Consider the following 15,799-nt stretch of genomic DNA (forward strand, 5'->3'; position numbering starts at 1 on the left):
CGGCTCGGGCGTAAACGTTTCTTTCGGTGCAGCAAACTGTCACTTTGCGCACTAGTTGCACAAATAACTATTAATCCATTTTACAGACCTATGTTTTCGTACCTGCCGGCCAAAGCATCTACCTTAGAACGGGAAGATGATCATGATTCAAGATCATGTTGTGATAATATGATTTAGCATCTAAACTAACCAGCTGTAATAAACACGTCACTCGTGCTTAATACGATAGTTTGGAGTTTAAGTGTAGTTGATTGGTACCAGCTTTAGACTAGTAGTTCTGTAAACAGTAGACCTCGCGCTCAGTGAGTTACATTGACCTGTTGTTATGTTTTCTCAAAATTAATAAATAATTCATCAATTAAAAATGTCTAGAAAAAACTAAATGAACCTAGAGCTTTCTGTCCTATATCATCCCGTGACGTGTCGTCCCGGAATGTGAGTGTGAGCGCTGTTATCAGGTCTGGCTGCAACTGTCTACAACGTTGATGGAAAGATACAATTTTCAAGATGTTCGATGTTTTGAACGGGTAGTATTATAGTCAGCTGTCTACTAACGTTAATGGAAAGATACATTTTCAAGATGTTCGATGATTTTGAACGGGTAGTATTATAGTCTACTAGACAGCTGATTCATGATGAATAATTCTATAGTCTGATTTTACGGTAATATTGGCGTATGAAGGAGGCTCCTTTTTCTTTTATATTTCCTTGAAATGCAAAATTTCCAAAGACCTTATATATACGTCGACTTGCAATTTAAAAAGGAACATACCTGTGAAATTTAATGAAAATCTATTACCGCGTTTCGCCGTAAATGCGCAACATAAAAACATATAAACATTTGAACATTTAAACATTAAGAGAAATGCCAAACCGTCGACCTGAATCTTAGACCTCACTTCGCTCGGTCAATAATGGCTCCTTAGAAGACCTATACAAATAATTATCACTCCCCTATCATTGAGAAACTGGAAATGTTGGAAAGAAATATTCAACTAATGAAAGAGAGTTGTTCATATCGCATCATTAATTACTGAAGAATGACAGAATAATTACAATTTTACATAGGAAGTCCGTATTAAAGAGAGTTGTTCATATCGCATCATAATTACTGAAGAATGACAGAATAATTACAATTTTACATAGGAAGTCCGTATTGAGACGTAAATGAAAATATTGATTGTCAGATAATTTCATGATTCACCAAATGGAGTCAAGTGTGACATGAGATACATTGACTTTTTGGCGGTACGAAGTTCGCCGGGCAAGCTAGATGATAAAATTTCGATTTTTTATTCATTGATTTGCATTTTTTTGCGTAGTCTACTTTGCCGCGGGCCTTATATCAGTTTGTCACACTCAATAATGTTCTACGAATGTTTTTGTGATTTTTGTGGCTTCAAATTTATCAAGTTTTTAATATTTTTCAATTTATTAATGCATTTTAAGTGTAATAATAATTTTTTCCTACAAATACCTTGAAAAGTGAGCATTTCTACACTGATTGCAGGACGCAAAGAATCACTTTTCCGCACTAGTGCGCAAAGTGCGTACTCCAGATTTGCAGCATGACAACGCAAAATAGTTAGTAGGTTATATGGAGCACCAGTGCAGCAAAATCAAAATTAAGTTGGTAACACTCATAGTGAGGCCCACGTTATAATGGCAGTGGAGAACAGCGTTGCCTTGCCATTATGTGCCTTGATTAGTCATTTCAATGCTTAAATAACATAAACCCCCTTCAAGCAGTCACATAAATTTTCAATTGAATTACTAATCATTATAATTCAATTCTTATTATTCAATTTTAAATAAATTAAGGTTTTATTAATAATAAAATTACACAGAAAAACATTTGATGAATTTCAGGGAATTTTACCCATAATTACCCACTTAACATATTCAATGGTAACTAGGAAAAATTTAATGTGAAATACGTGCGCAAAGTTCGTTTGCTGCACTCAAGAAACCATTCCATTCAGTAAACGTTCTTTCGGTGCAACAACTGTCACTTGCGCACTAGTTGCACAAATAACTAGTTTCTCTTTCTGATCACCGAGATACAAAATTTTAGTATAATGTTTATTTGGACTGTAAATTTTGTGATCTTTATAAAAGTGTTTTCATAACCTCATTTGAACTATTTTTATCAAAATTAGGGAGAGGAACAGTTTTGGGTTTATCCTGTTGATTCTCTCCCAATCATTAATTTGATGTTGTGATTAAGAATGTAATAAATGTAATGTAATGTAATATATTTCCGTTATTCCAATCTCTTCAGTTGTATTTCTGGTCCGTTTTTGCTGATTGTGCATTGTTTCTACAGGGTGCGGCGGTTGAAGACGGACGTCTGCGGCCGGGCGATCGTCTGCTGGCGGTCGACGGCTGTCAGCTGACCGGGAAGACGCAGGCTGAAGCCGTCGCTTTGCTGAGACAGGTGCCAGCCAATGCCACTTGCCTTATCACAGTGTCCAGGCACGACCCCAACGAGAAGGATACCACTAACACCAGCAGTAGTAGTATGGTGAGTTATTTTCTACAATATTATTATAGACCTATATTATAGCCTATTAAAGCTTTTATTATTTATTGAAGAAACCTATAAAACCTATATTACTGATCATCATAAAACTTGCCACAATCGCAGTTATAGTTTTCTGTAAAGTGCGTGAAGTTTTTGGCACAAAATTTCTGGTCTCATTCAAAATTTTAACTTTTGAATGAAAAAGACTAAGAAATGTCAAAAAACCACTGATTTATGATAATTAGAAAGACCGGTTTCGGTTATTACACCATTGTCAATCTCGATAAACTAAAACTAAATACAGAGCTGCAGAATTTATACTAGTAGGCGAGTACTGCTATGGGTCGAGGGCATGAACGCCTGCCATTGGCCTAGCTAGACAGTCTCCTCCCACTCAACGGTGTGACAAAATGGCGGCTTAAGCAACAGAATCGCCATGATAATAAAATTTACTTTCTGTACAAAATAAGAATCAAGAAAACAATTGTGAAAGATAATAAAACAATATGTAAATGGAAAAACTATTGACTAATGTATGCTTACATTTTATGATAAAACTAAATTCGTAGTGTTGTATTGGTTGAAATGAATCTGGTCATTTAAACTATACTGGGAATTTCCTTGATTACTCTTGTTATTTATAAAGCCACTAAAATATTCAAAGATCTGCCTTTAAATAATTATAAATATTTAAATATTTTAACTTTTTGAATAATTGCTGTTCCAGACATAGGCTCAACTGACACTTAGGCGACTGAGGTGAGAAGAGACTGGACTCTAGTGGAGAGCATGTGTTTCCAAATGGTGACACTCAGACCAGTCGATTCTAGTCTCCGCGACGTCACCATTTCAAAACACATGCTCTCCACTAGAGTCCAGTCTCTTCTCCACCTGAGTCGCCTAAGTGTCAGTTGAGCCTTAGATAATTCTAGACTAATAATATCTATTTAATTCAAAATTTGCTCGTTTTTCTGAGCTTTGAAGAGTGTAAATTTGTTTTTTATAAATGAAAGTATCATATTGTATTCCACTTTTGATAATGGAGATGGGACAGTTTTGGGCATAAGCCGGTTGTGTTTTTGCTCATGTCAAGTATTAATACACAATGTGATAGATAAGTAAGTAAAATGAGGTCCACGTTATAATGGCAGTATTGCTTAACATTGATGTTGCTATCCTTGTCTATCATTCCATAAAGCAAATAGCTCTATCCTGTTTTGTTTCAAATTATGGTGTTGTGTATCAAGTTGAGATGATACTGTATCATATTGTCGAACACTAATTGCTATAGTGAAGTCCACGTTATAATGACAGTATTTGATCAACATTAGAGTTGCTATCCTTGTCTATCATTTCATAAAGCAAATAGCTCTATCCTGTTTTGTTTCAAATTATGGTGTTGTGTATCAAGTTGAGATGATACTGTATCATATTGTCGAACACTAATATTGCTGTAGTGAAGTCCACGTTATAATGACAGTATTTGATCAACATGATGTTGCTATCCTTGTCTATCATTCCATAAAGCAATAGCTCTATCCTGTTTTGTTTCAAATTATGGTGTTGTGTATCAAGTTGAGATGATACTGTATCATATTGTCGAACAATAATTGCTATAGTTAAGTACACGTTATAATGACAGTATTTGATCAACATTAGAGTTGCTATCCTTGTCTATCATTCCACAAAGCAGATAGCGCTTCCCTCTTCTACCTCTGCAATGTTGTCAGATCGGTTTTTAATAATGTAGCATTATTGATAGGTCTATTATTAATTAGTAAAATATGTTATCGAACTAATTGATCACTTTATCATTGCAAAATATATTTTATTGAGAAATGAAAAATAATTCATTTTTTTTGCAGGAGGTCGGTCAAAGTCCGAGCAAACAGCAGCAGAGACCAGTTGAGGTCAAGTCAAACAAATCTGCCAACCACTCAAATCAGGTTAGTTCGGATGCCACCTAAATCACTAATACAAGTCTGAACGCCACAAAAACCTTGACAATAATCTTTGTTCAAATATAATCACCCTTTGTTCGTGCGTGGCAGGTGATTCTAATGCCAATATTCAAATACGGTTTTAATAGCTTTTTCATCTATAATCTATACTATAATAAAGGAAAGAACTGGCTTATACACGTAGGGGATAGGAAATATATATTATATAATAAGGAAAGAACTGGCTTATACAGGTAGGGGATAGGAAATTCACAAATGACGCATCATCACGTCTCAACTACTCAACTCATTAACTTGACATTTTGCATATACATTCTTAATTCACCGAGGATGGTTATAGGCCTATTCTAAATTCTTCAAGATTTCAGTAGGTCAAGTTTTCAGTTTGTCAAGGTTTTAATCAGACCCTTGCGAAGTACAGGTTACCTGTTAGTTTAGTAATTAAAATTACTATTTATTTGTGGATTATTTATTGAAATTGTAGGTTTGTTTTGATATAGTGAGTAGGTTTTTGATTTTGTATTCAAATTTTTTAAATAAGTGCAATATTTCTAGAGTTTTTAATTTATTGTGATACATTCTGTGATTCATTTAGAGTATAAAATCAACCTTCAAAATTCAAAATTTTAAATCATCATTCCTGGACCGAAAATCAAGTAACGAAGCAGTGTGAGATGTGACATAACCTTATCTTTTGGACAACATTAACATTTTATCAAAATTTTTGGAGAGAAATAGTACAGGCTCAGCCTAGTTTTTCCTCCAATGTCATAATTGTATTATGATTATAGTATTTTATACAATAAATAAATGAAATGAATGAAAATGAAATGTTTGTATTTTTGTTGACAGGATTCGAATAGCAGCGGTGGTTCAGTTCATAGTAAACGAGTCAATGATAGTAAAAATAGCAGCAGTCACTCCTCCAATCAGGTGATTCTTTCATTCATTAATTAATTTTTAATTCATTCATTTATTCATCAGACGACTGAAAGATTTACGTATTAAGTAAGTGGGTAACATAAATAGTAAACCAGTAGCTGGTGTCATCTGGTGGCAGATTTGAGAACAAGTCAATGGGATTCGAGTAGATGGAGCTTAGAGGCGTGGCTTATCAGTGCTTGCTTGCGATTGGCCCGTTGTTCGATCGTACAAACAAGAGGTGGATATCAAAAATGGCGGAACGTGTTTGACTATGGTGAGGTCCACGTTATGAGGCTATAGTGAGGTCCACGTTATAATGGCAGTGGATAAAGATAAAAGAATAGCGATGCCGATTCTCTGCATTAATTAATTATATTTCTACACTGTCAAAAACATAATTGGCATCGTTGTGGACCTAGAAAAGGATAGTACCACCGGCTTTGTCGAATGATAGACAATGATAGCAAAACCAAAGTAGATCAAATACTGTCATTATAACGTAGACCTCACTGTAGACACACACCATTTAGTCAAGTCAAGACACGTTTAGTCACAATACTTCACATAGTTGCTTATGAAGCAACTCACATCGATTAGTCATTGCAATTAGACATAGCAACACACATCGATTAGTCATTGCAATTAGACATGTCTACATAAGAAACTATGTGAAGTATTGTGACTAAACGTCTCTTGTCTTGTCTTGACTAACTGGTGTCTGCCTAGCCTTACACTCCCAACAACACACTAATATAGACTTTTTTTGTGTAGTTGAGAAGTTGATATTGTGGTAATTATTCATATTATATGAAAAAGACTAAGAAATTGTCGACAAAACACAAATTTATTGATACTTAGAAAGACAGGTTTCGGTTATTACACCATTGTCAATCTCTGATAAACTAAAACTAAATACAAGAGCAGCAGAATTTATACTAGTAGGCGAGTACTGCTATTGGTCAAGGGCATGATCGCCTGCCATTGGTCCAGCTAGACAGTCTCCTCCCACTCAACGGTGTCACTAACTATCAATAAATCTGTGGTTTTTTGAAATTTTTTTGGTCTTTTTCATTATTTAATACTAATAATAGACAGTAGTCGACAGTAATTGGAGAAGAAATTTGGAAAATGAACTACCTATACAATGGGATATCTACTTCAGCTATCTTTTCTCTATGATAATAGTAACTATATTAATGAAAAGGGTTTAATAATGTAGTTTTATATTGAATAAAAAGTAGTTTAACTATTGAATAAAAAAAGACAGAAATTGTCAAACACCACAGATTTATTGATACTTAGAAAGACCGGTTTCGGTTATTACACCATTGTCAATCTCTGATGAGTTTATTACACCGACAATGGTGTAACAACCGAAACCGGTCTTTCTAAGTAAATCAATGAATCTGTGGTTTTTTGACAATTTCTTGGTCTTTTTCATTTAATACTAATAATAGACAGTAGTCCACAGTAATCGTCTTAAAATTTGAAAAATAAACTACATATACAATGGGATATTTACTTGAGCTATCTTTTCTCTATGATAATAGTAACTATATCAATGAAAAGGGTTTAATTATGTAGTTTTAACCATATTTTAAGAATATTTTGAACGGTTTTTGATTGTTTTCTAGGATGACTCGACCAACGACTCTCATCCTAACCTGTGGAAGCAGAAGGAGATAGTGACGCTGTACATCCCAGTTCATGACACGGAGAAGGCCGGCCTGGGAGTCAGTGTCAAGGGCAAGACTAGTGGTGGAGGGGGTAACTCTTCCCCCACCACCGATCTCGGAATATTCATCAAGAATGTGTTGCATGGAGGCGCTGCTTCCAGGTTAGTGTTATTTTCAAAATATTTTGTTTTATCTAATTGAAAACGTTACATGTTTTTAAAGTACTCTGCCTCTCACTTCTAACATTTTCTTGATTTACTGCATACAGTATATAAGTCTTTGGCTCAACGCACACTTAGGCGACTGAGGTGGAGAAGAGACTGGACTCTAGTGGAGAGCATGTGTTTCCAAATGGTGACGTCGCGGAGACTAGAATCGACTGGTCTGAGTGTCACCATTTCAAAACACATGCTCTCTACTAGAGTCCAGTCTCTTCTCCACCTGAGTCGCCTAAGTGTCAGTTGAGCCTTAGGGTCAACTCACACTACCTCGACTCAAATCGTACGACTCCAGTCTCTCGACCTTACGACTTTCTTGCTCATTGTCACTAATCCAGTTCCATGCTACTCCATTTCAACCTCACTTTTTTAAAATATGAGATCCAATTCATCACTTCTGCGCATGTAACAAATGTTATATTATTCAATATTAAAATAAAAGAAACATTCGTTGAATATGTTTTTAAATTAGTTTAGATTATAATTAGTTATAAGAACTTAATAAGTTCATTAGTTCAACTTAATTAGTTTAGATTATAATTAGTTATAAGAACTTAACTTAGTTATAAAAACATTATAAGAATGTTTTTGTTTCACTTGTTTGTAAAAAAAGAATGGCAATAAATTGATTTGATTTGATTTGTCGATACCAATATAAGGTACAACTTTGACAATGAGAGCATCTGAGCACTTAAATAAAATAATAATTATTATGAATATATAGTCTTATATAATTCTTATTATCATATCTAAAATGATAAAACATTATCATCTTCACTACAGGGATTAGGTTCATTGATTAACCTGTTCCGATACCCATCTCTTTCTTGGACTCCCTACATCTCTTTTTCCAGTAGGCCTATAGTTTTGGACTTCAAGGGGCATTCTATCCAAATGACTGCACCAGTTGCGTTTATTTCGTATTATTCTTTCATGCAGAGGAGCAACCGATAAATCCTGCCTTATATCAGTATTTATAAAACTTTAGTCTCCTTGTCCTGTTTTATTTTTGAGGTTTCTTTGTAAAGTGCGACATATTTTCTGGAACTTCGAAATTTTATTGTACACATCAATATCTGTATCATATTTTACATTTTATTTATTTATCCATTTATTGTATAAAATACTATAATCATAATACAATAATGACATTGGAGGAAAAACTAGGCTGAGACTGTACTATTTCTCTCCAAAATTTTGATAAAATGCTAATGTTGTCCAAAAGATAAGGTTATGTAATCACACACTGCTTCGTCACTTGATTTTCGGTCCAAGAATGATGATTTAAAATTTTGAAGGTTGATCATTACTAAAATAGTTGAAATTTTCAACTTATTCTATTACTTTTCCATTCAATTCTTTCTTGGTTTTGATTGGATATTTTCCTTTGAAAGCCATTGATTTTGTTTTAATAACTGATATTCTCAAAAACATGACTTTCATGAGACATAACCTCACTTTCGTTGAATTGTACGGTACTAAGCAACTCGAGTTGAGGCTCGACTCAGTCTCACCATAGAGAACATTAGCGTAAGTAGATATCCCATGGTATAGGGAATTTATGTCGCAACTTTTACTGTTATCTCAAGCCGATTACTGTCGATTATTGTAAATGTTTAATGTTTTGTTGGAGTGAGAGTGTATGAACGGCACAATTTGAGAGATTACCAGCGTCACACAGCTTCATGGGAAAGAACTAAGTGAACTATCGGCTTGGGATAACAGTAAAAGTTGCGACATAAACGCCCTATAATATGGGATATCTACTTACGCTATCGTTTCTCTATGGTCTCACAGACGTGAGGTCGCGGAGACTAGAGTCGACTGGTTATTTATTATTTATTTTTTTTAAATGAATGTATGAATGATTTATTTGCCAAAAAATACAAAAAAGCTTTACAAAAAATAAATAAGTATACGTACTGCACTTAACTGAAATACATATATAAAAATTGAGGAAAATTAATGTATTAATTAGAAGTGATAACGATTAATTAATATAATTAACTAATTAATAATAATTCAGTTGTGACCTCAAAACTCCGACACCAGACCTGAGCCAGCCAGGTTACTCGACATTATTTTCTATTTATCTATGAGTCTGTAAATCTCAAGAGAATTTATTGTCATGCAAGTTATATTGAGAATGATAATATAGAAATTAAATTTTGTGTAGTACATGTCCTTATGTATAAAATTGAGATGTTACTCAATTCTGATTCTGTCAGATACTCTAGTTTTCACTCTTTCATGTATTAGAAAATGTTATATAATTATTTATAATTATAAAATATTTTATTCCCCCAGGGACGGAAGACTTAGAACCAATGACCAGTTGCTGAGCGTCAACGGAATCACACTGTCTGGATTGTCCAATCAGGTAATTTCCATTTGCAAAGTTGCTATAGTGAAGTCCACGTTATATTGGCAGTATTAACATTGGTGTTGCTATCCTTGTCTATCATTCCACAAAGCAGATAGCTCTATCCTGTTTTGTATCAAATTATGGTGTTGTGTATCAAGTTGAAATGATACTGTATCATATTGTGTTGATACTGTATCATGTTGTGGTTGTTCTTGTTCTATAGTGAGGTCCACGTTATAATGGCAGTATTTGATTAACATTGGTGTTGCTATCCATGTCTATCATTCCACAAAGCAGATAGCGCTAACCTCTATCTCCTCCGCACTGTTGCCAGATCGTTTTTCCAACAATGGAGAAATATGATTGATCAATCTAATTACTAGTAGTTCTGTGAACAGTAGACCTCGCGCAGTTATAACGACGTCCCAAACCATAAGCACATCCACACTAACTATTTATTTGATCAGATCATGCTTACACAAGATTTAATTATCATATAACGCTTTCCGAAATTTAGCGCGAGAAAACCAGATGACATCTAGGCGCCCAGACGAGCTATTATGAGTTCTTTGCATCCTATACAAATTGCATTCAATGAGGCATGCAATTTATAGTCTACACAGCTGCTAATTTTTACCAAGTTACATTGAGATATTGAATTGCATGCGTCATGGCATGCAATTTATAGTCAACTCGACAGCTGATTATGATGAATAATTCTATAGTCTGATTTTCACTCTAATATGAAGGAAGCTCCTTTTTCCTCTTATAATTATCCTTGAAATGCAAAATTTCCAAAAACCTTGTATATACGTCGACGCGCAATTTAAAAAGGAACATACCTGTCAAATTTCATGAAAATCTATTACCGCGTTTCGCCGTAAATGCGCAACATATAAAGATTTAAACATTAAGAGAACGCCAAACCGTCGACTTGAATGTTAGACCTCACTTCGCTCGGTCAAAAATGTAAAATGAAAATATAAAATAATGCAGAATATAATGTTACTGTCATCTTTTCAAAGGCCTACTACCCTCATCACTTTTTCCTGTTGGATATCAAAATCAAAAATCAATTTATTGTCATTCTTTTTTTTTACAAACAAGTGAAACAAAAACATTCTTAAAATGTTATAACTAATTATAATCTAAACTAATTTAAAAACATATTTAACGAATGTTTTCTTTTATTTTAATATTGAAATAATGGGCTCTCCCAGAAAAGCTAATGCTTGAGCTCTGGAAGAGAGTTCAAAAATGTTGAAGGTAATTAGGATGGATGTCTTAGACAATTTAATTAGTACCAGAAGAAACAATATGCAATATAAACACTATATATAAATGTATGTACAATATAACAATGTAAGCACTAGAACAAAAAGTCAATTAATCTTCTGAAATCTCAAGTCCGAAGTAAACTTTCCTACATACCCACTCTCTTATTTCATAAATTAAACACTTAGTAATTCTATTTAGAATGAATCTTTCGGGTAGACAATTATTATTCTATGGCAATAGAAGGACAATTGGTGTTTGCAAGATGTAAGTCTAGTGAATAGGTTATTGTAGGTATTGAAAGCATTTGGACGTATTAGATATGGTGTATTACGAGTAGTGAATTTGTCTTTGTTTTTATTAATGTACAGAATTGCGTTAGTTACGTATGTTTGTCTCATGTTGGTAAATCAATTTCTTTAAATAGTAGTCTACTAGGTTACATTCTCGGTCTTCCCAGAGCTGCTCTGATAATATGTTCTGTAGAACAAAAAGTTTATTGAAGTGAGTGTATATATATCTAGATTGCGTATATAATATATCGAATGACTATAGATATTGACAGTTGGATATTTTGATTGATTGTTTTAGGCGGCAATGGAGACCCTTCGTAGGGCGATGCTTAGGACAGAGGGCCCCGTGGAAGGGAGTATAGTGCTTACTGTGGCCAGGCGAATACAGGGTGCCGGCTCAAAGGACACACCCCGAAGAGGCTCTGTCTCCTCACTGCTCACTGACTCATCAGGTAACATTCATTCATCAATCATTGATCAAATGAATTTAGGATTTAATTGATTAACTAATTATTGATTTATTCACTCATTAATAAGTCTTCATATCATGCACAGCGCATGAATTGATTATTCATTTATTCAATGTAATGATTGATTAAATAAATTTATTGAATCATTCAGAATTATTATACAACTTACAGAAAAGTACCACAGGCTAACTTACGCCCAAAACGGTTCCAATTCTAATTTATATAACAGTCCAAATGTAACTAGAGGTTATAAGAGTCACTTCAAAATTATTCAATTATTACACACTCAATTCACAATCCATACAAACAAAATCATTTTTAAATAAAAAAAATACTTCTAAATTGAATAAATTAATTACAAATAATTGGAAAATTCCAAACTTTCAAAAAACTAAAATTTTGGGACCTAAAAGACAAACACACTATTTAGAACTATTTAGGATTCAATTGATCAATAAATTATTGATTTATTCACTAATCTATTTGTTGATTGAATGAAGAATTGAAGGCTTGATTGAGTGTCATTCATATGTGCGATGTCTCAAATGTGCCAGAATCAGCTGATCGGGAGGGTCTTAGGCTAGCTAGCTACAGTAGGCGTCCCGTTGCGTTGCCTCGGTGACTTAGAAACGTCATATAGGCTAGGTATGGTGAGCGGGGTAATATTGATCTAGTAAAACAAAACTTTTATGAAAATACCAACTTTTACTTTCCTTGCCCTATTACCATAGGTAAGGAAAGTATTGCTTTCCGAAAAAATTAAGGTATCCCAATTTCTAAATTTCTATACGTTCAAGGTCCCCTGAGTCCAAAAAAGTGATTTTTGGGTATTGGTCTGTATGTGTGTGTGTATGAGTGTATGTGCGTCTGTGTACACGATATCTCATCTCCAATTAACGGAATGACTTGAAATTGGAACTTAAGGTCCTTTCACTATAAGGATCCGACACGAACAATTTCGATCAAATGCAAATCAAGATGGCGGCTAAAATGGCGAAAATGTTGTCAAAAAGGGATTTTTCGTGATTTTCTCGGAAACGGCTCCAACGATTTTGATCAAATTCATACCTAAAATAGTAATCGATAAGCTCTATCAACTGCCACAAGTCCCATATCTGTAAATATTTCAGGAGCTCCGCCCCATCTATGCAAAGTTGATTTTAGATTCCCAATTATCAGGCTTCAGATACAATTTAAAAAAAAAAAAATTAAGTGGAGTAGATTGAGCATGAAATCTCTACAATTAATGTTCAGTAACATTTTCACCTAAAATTGAAAATAAGCTTTAAATTCGAGAAAATGTGATTATTCAATTGAAAATTATTGTTGATTCTATTGAATCATTCACTATGAAGAGATAGCAGACCTCATGTGTGTCTCCAGCGTTATTGCCCTGTCACCAGCTGGCTCAAATCTTTGGATAGTAGACTTGAGATGCGCGGGAACACTAGCGTCAGGTGATCAATTTTCATAACGGCAAGGAAAGTTGTGTGAGTGCGCCACACCAGATTTTTTTATTTGAAAAAGTTTTCAATTTACCAAAAATAACTCCACTAAAAGTTATTTTTAGTAAATTGAATAACTACCTTGAAAATTGGTATTTTCAAAAAAATTTTGTTTTACTAGATCAACAATACCATGAAGAATCCATCCTCTAAATCTCATGGATTTATATCTTACCGAATTTGAAATGTTCAGATTTGAAATTTGAAAAATTCAAACTTTAGGCGCTCATATCTCAGAAAGTAATGATCATAAAAAGAATGTTTTCCTGAGAAAATTTTTCATTTTATTTATTTATTTATAAGGTTAGCAAAAAAATACAAGAATCGGAAAAGAAAAAAACAGGCTATTGCCTAAAACTTCTTCAATTTCCTAATTTAGTTTTAAATTGTCCAAATATTATAGGTTATGTCCATTCAATTTCTACACCAAATCACAATCTAAAATATAAATTAGAATAAAACAAGCAATTTCAAATTTGGATGGATTAATAATAAAAGTTTCTTAAAAACATGAAACAAACTATAAATTCACAAAATAAAGAATAAAACACTTAAATTTTGAGCTCGAAAATATCACATTCACCATAGCTATATAACTATTTTGATAGAACACTTGTTGAAATGGGCTGCTTTTAAATTAATAAAACAAAATAAAACTTGTAGCACCCTTTATTTATATTTTAAGTTTTTTTAAAAATAAAGGGTGCTACAAGTTTTATTTTGTTTACTATTTTGATAGCCTTATGATATACAAATCGAAAAACTTTGAAAAATATCACGAGTAGAAAGTTTATTTTAGCCTTTGCACAGCCTTAATATAATTTAAATATTTTCAACTATTTTTGTCTAACTTTAAATTGAAAAGATCCTGAAATAATTAATTTAATAGATCCTAAAAGGTACAGGACTCGGACTTGTATGCTGCAATTTGTAATGATCCATCTCTGACATGATATATATTTAATCAATATAATTTAAATATTTTCAACTATTTTTTTCTAACTTTAAATTGAAAAGATCCTGAAATAATTAATTTAATAGATCCTAAAAGGTACAGGACTCTGACTTGTATGCTGCAATTTTTAATGATCCATCCATATCTGACATGATATATTATAATTGATATAAATTTAAATATTTTCAACTATTTTTTTCTAACTTTAAATTGAAAAGATCCTGAAATAAATAATTTGATAGATCCTAAAAGGTACAGGACTTGGACTTGTATGCTGCAATTTCTAATAGTTTGTCCATCTCTGATATGATATATATAATTAATATAAATTAAATATTTTCAAATATTTTTTCTAACTTAAATTGAAAAGATCCTGAAATAATTAATTTAATAGATCCTAAAAGGTACAGGACTTGGACTTGTATGCTGCAATTTCTAATAGTTCGTCCATCTCTGACATGATATTTTAAATATTTTCAACTATTTTTTTCTAACTTTAAATTGAAAAGATCCTGAAATAATTAATTTAATAGATCCTAAAAGGTACAGGACTCGGACTGCAATTTGTAATGATCCATCCATATCTGCATGATATATTATAATTAATATAAATTTAGATATTTTCAACTATATTTTATAATTTTGAATTTGTGTTGCAGCCAACACGGAGACGTTTGGAGGCAGTAATGGAAATAATGGAGGAGTTGATGTGCAGAATAATTCGGGAAACAGTGAAGCATCTGACAGCACTGTCATATGTCTACCCACCACCACACAGCACTCCTCTAATAGCAACTCCACCCAACGGTCGAATAATGGTTAGTGCTCCACTTTCATATAATTAAACTTGAATTTTAAAGTGAAAATACACTTACTTTTGTAGTGACGATCGTTTCGACCTGTTGTTGGTCATCATCACACTGTGGAATTCACTCAGATGACAAGCTATGTGTGGTAAGGGATGAATGTGGTGGAATAGGTTGTGGTGGGGGTTGGGTTGGTGGATACTTAGTCAGGCGGTAATTTTGAACTGTGGACTATTTTTGTCAAAGAGTGTGTGGGAAGAGAAATTTACTTTTCTACAGTTACGTTGAAAAGTGGCCATTGCTGCACTGATTACAGAACGCAAAGAATCACTTTTCCGCTCTAGTGCGGGAAAAATTTTCTGCACTCCAGATTGCAACATGGCAACGCAAAATACTTAGTAGGTTATATGGAGCAACAGTGCAGCAAAATCAAAATGAAGTTGGTAACAGTGACTGCTGTGGCTGCTATAGTGAGCAGAGGTGCACCAAGCACAACGCGCTAATTATTATTCATTATATATTATAACCAAGGACAACGAGGACTTTAGGATTTTAGGATTAAGGTTTTTATCAATAATAAAATTACACAGAAAACATTCGAGGATTTCAGGCTTTTACCCATAATTACCCACTTTTCATATTCAATGGTACTGTAGAAAAACTTAATGTGAAATACGTGCGCAAAGTTCCTCTGCTGCACTCAAGAAACCATTCCGCCCTCGCCTACGGCTCGGCGTAACGTTTCTTCGGTGCAGCAAACTGACACTTTGCGCACTAGTTGCACAAATAACTATGATCATCTAGGAGACTGTTGGGAAACTGTTTTG

General features: G+C 33.5%; 1 protein-coding gene across 1 annotated transcript; it reads left to right on the forward strand.

Moving 5' to 3' along the window:
* The first annotated feature begins 2,256 nt into the window (after window positions 1-2,256).
* LOC120356201 (partitioning defective 3 homolog) lies at window positions 2,257-15,004 on the forward strand. Its single transcript, XM_039445092.1, has 7 exons — window positions 2,257-2,524; window positions 4,390-4,470; window positions 5,338-5,418; window positions 7,044-7,246; window positions 9,611-9,683; window positions 11,535-11,688; window positions 14,826-15,004. Exons 1-7 carry the CDS (start codon window positions 2,522-2,524, stop codon window positions 14,987-14,989), a joined length of 759 nt encoding a protein of 252 aa, XP_039301026.1. The 5' UTR covers window positions 2,257-2,521; the 3' UTR covers window positions 14,990-15,004.
* The last annotated feature ends 795 nt before the right edge of the window (window positions 15,005-15,799 follow it).

Source organism: Nilaparvata lugens, unplaced genomic scaffold (genome assembly GCF_014356525.2).
Source record: "Nilaparvata lugens isolate BPH unplaced genomic scaffold, ASM1435652v1 scaffold6139, whole genome shotgun sequence".
Classification (NCBI taxonomy): domain Eukaryota; kingdom Metazoa; phylum Arthropoda; class Insecta; order Hemiptera; family Delphacidae; genus Nilaparvata; species Nilaparvata lugens.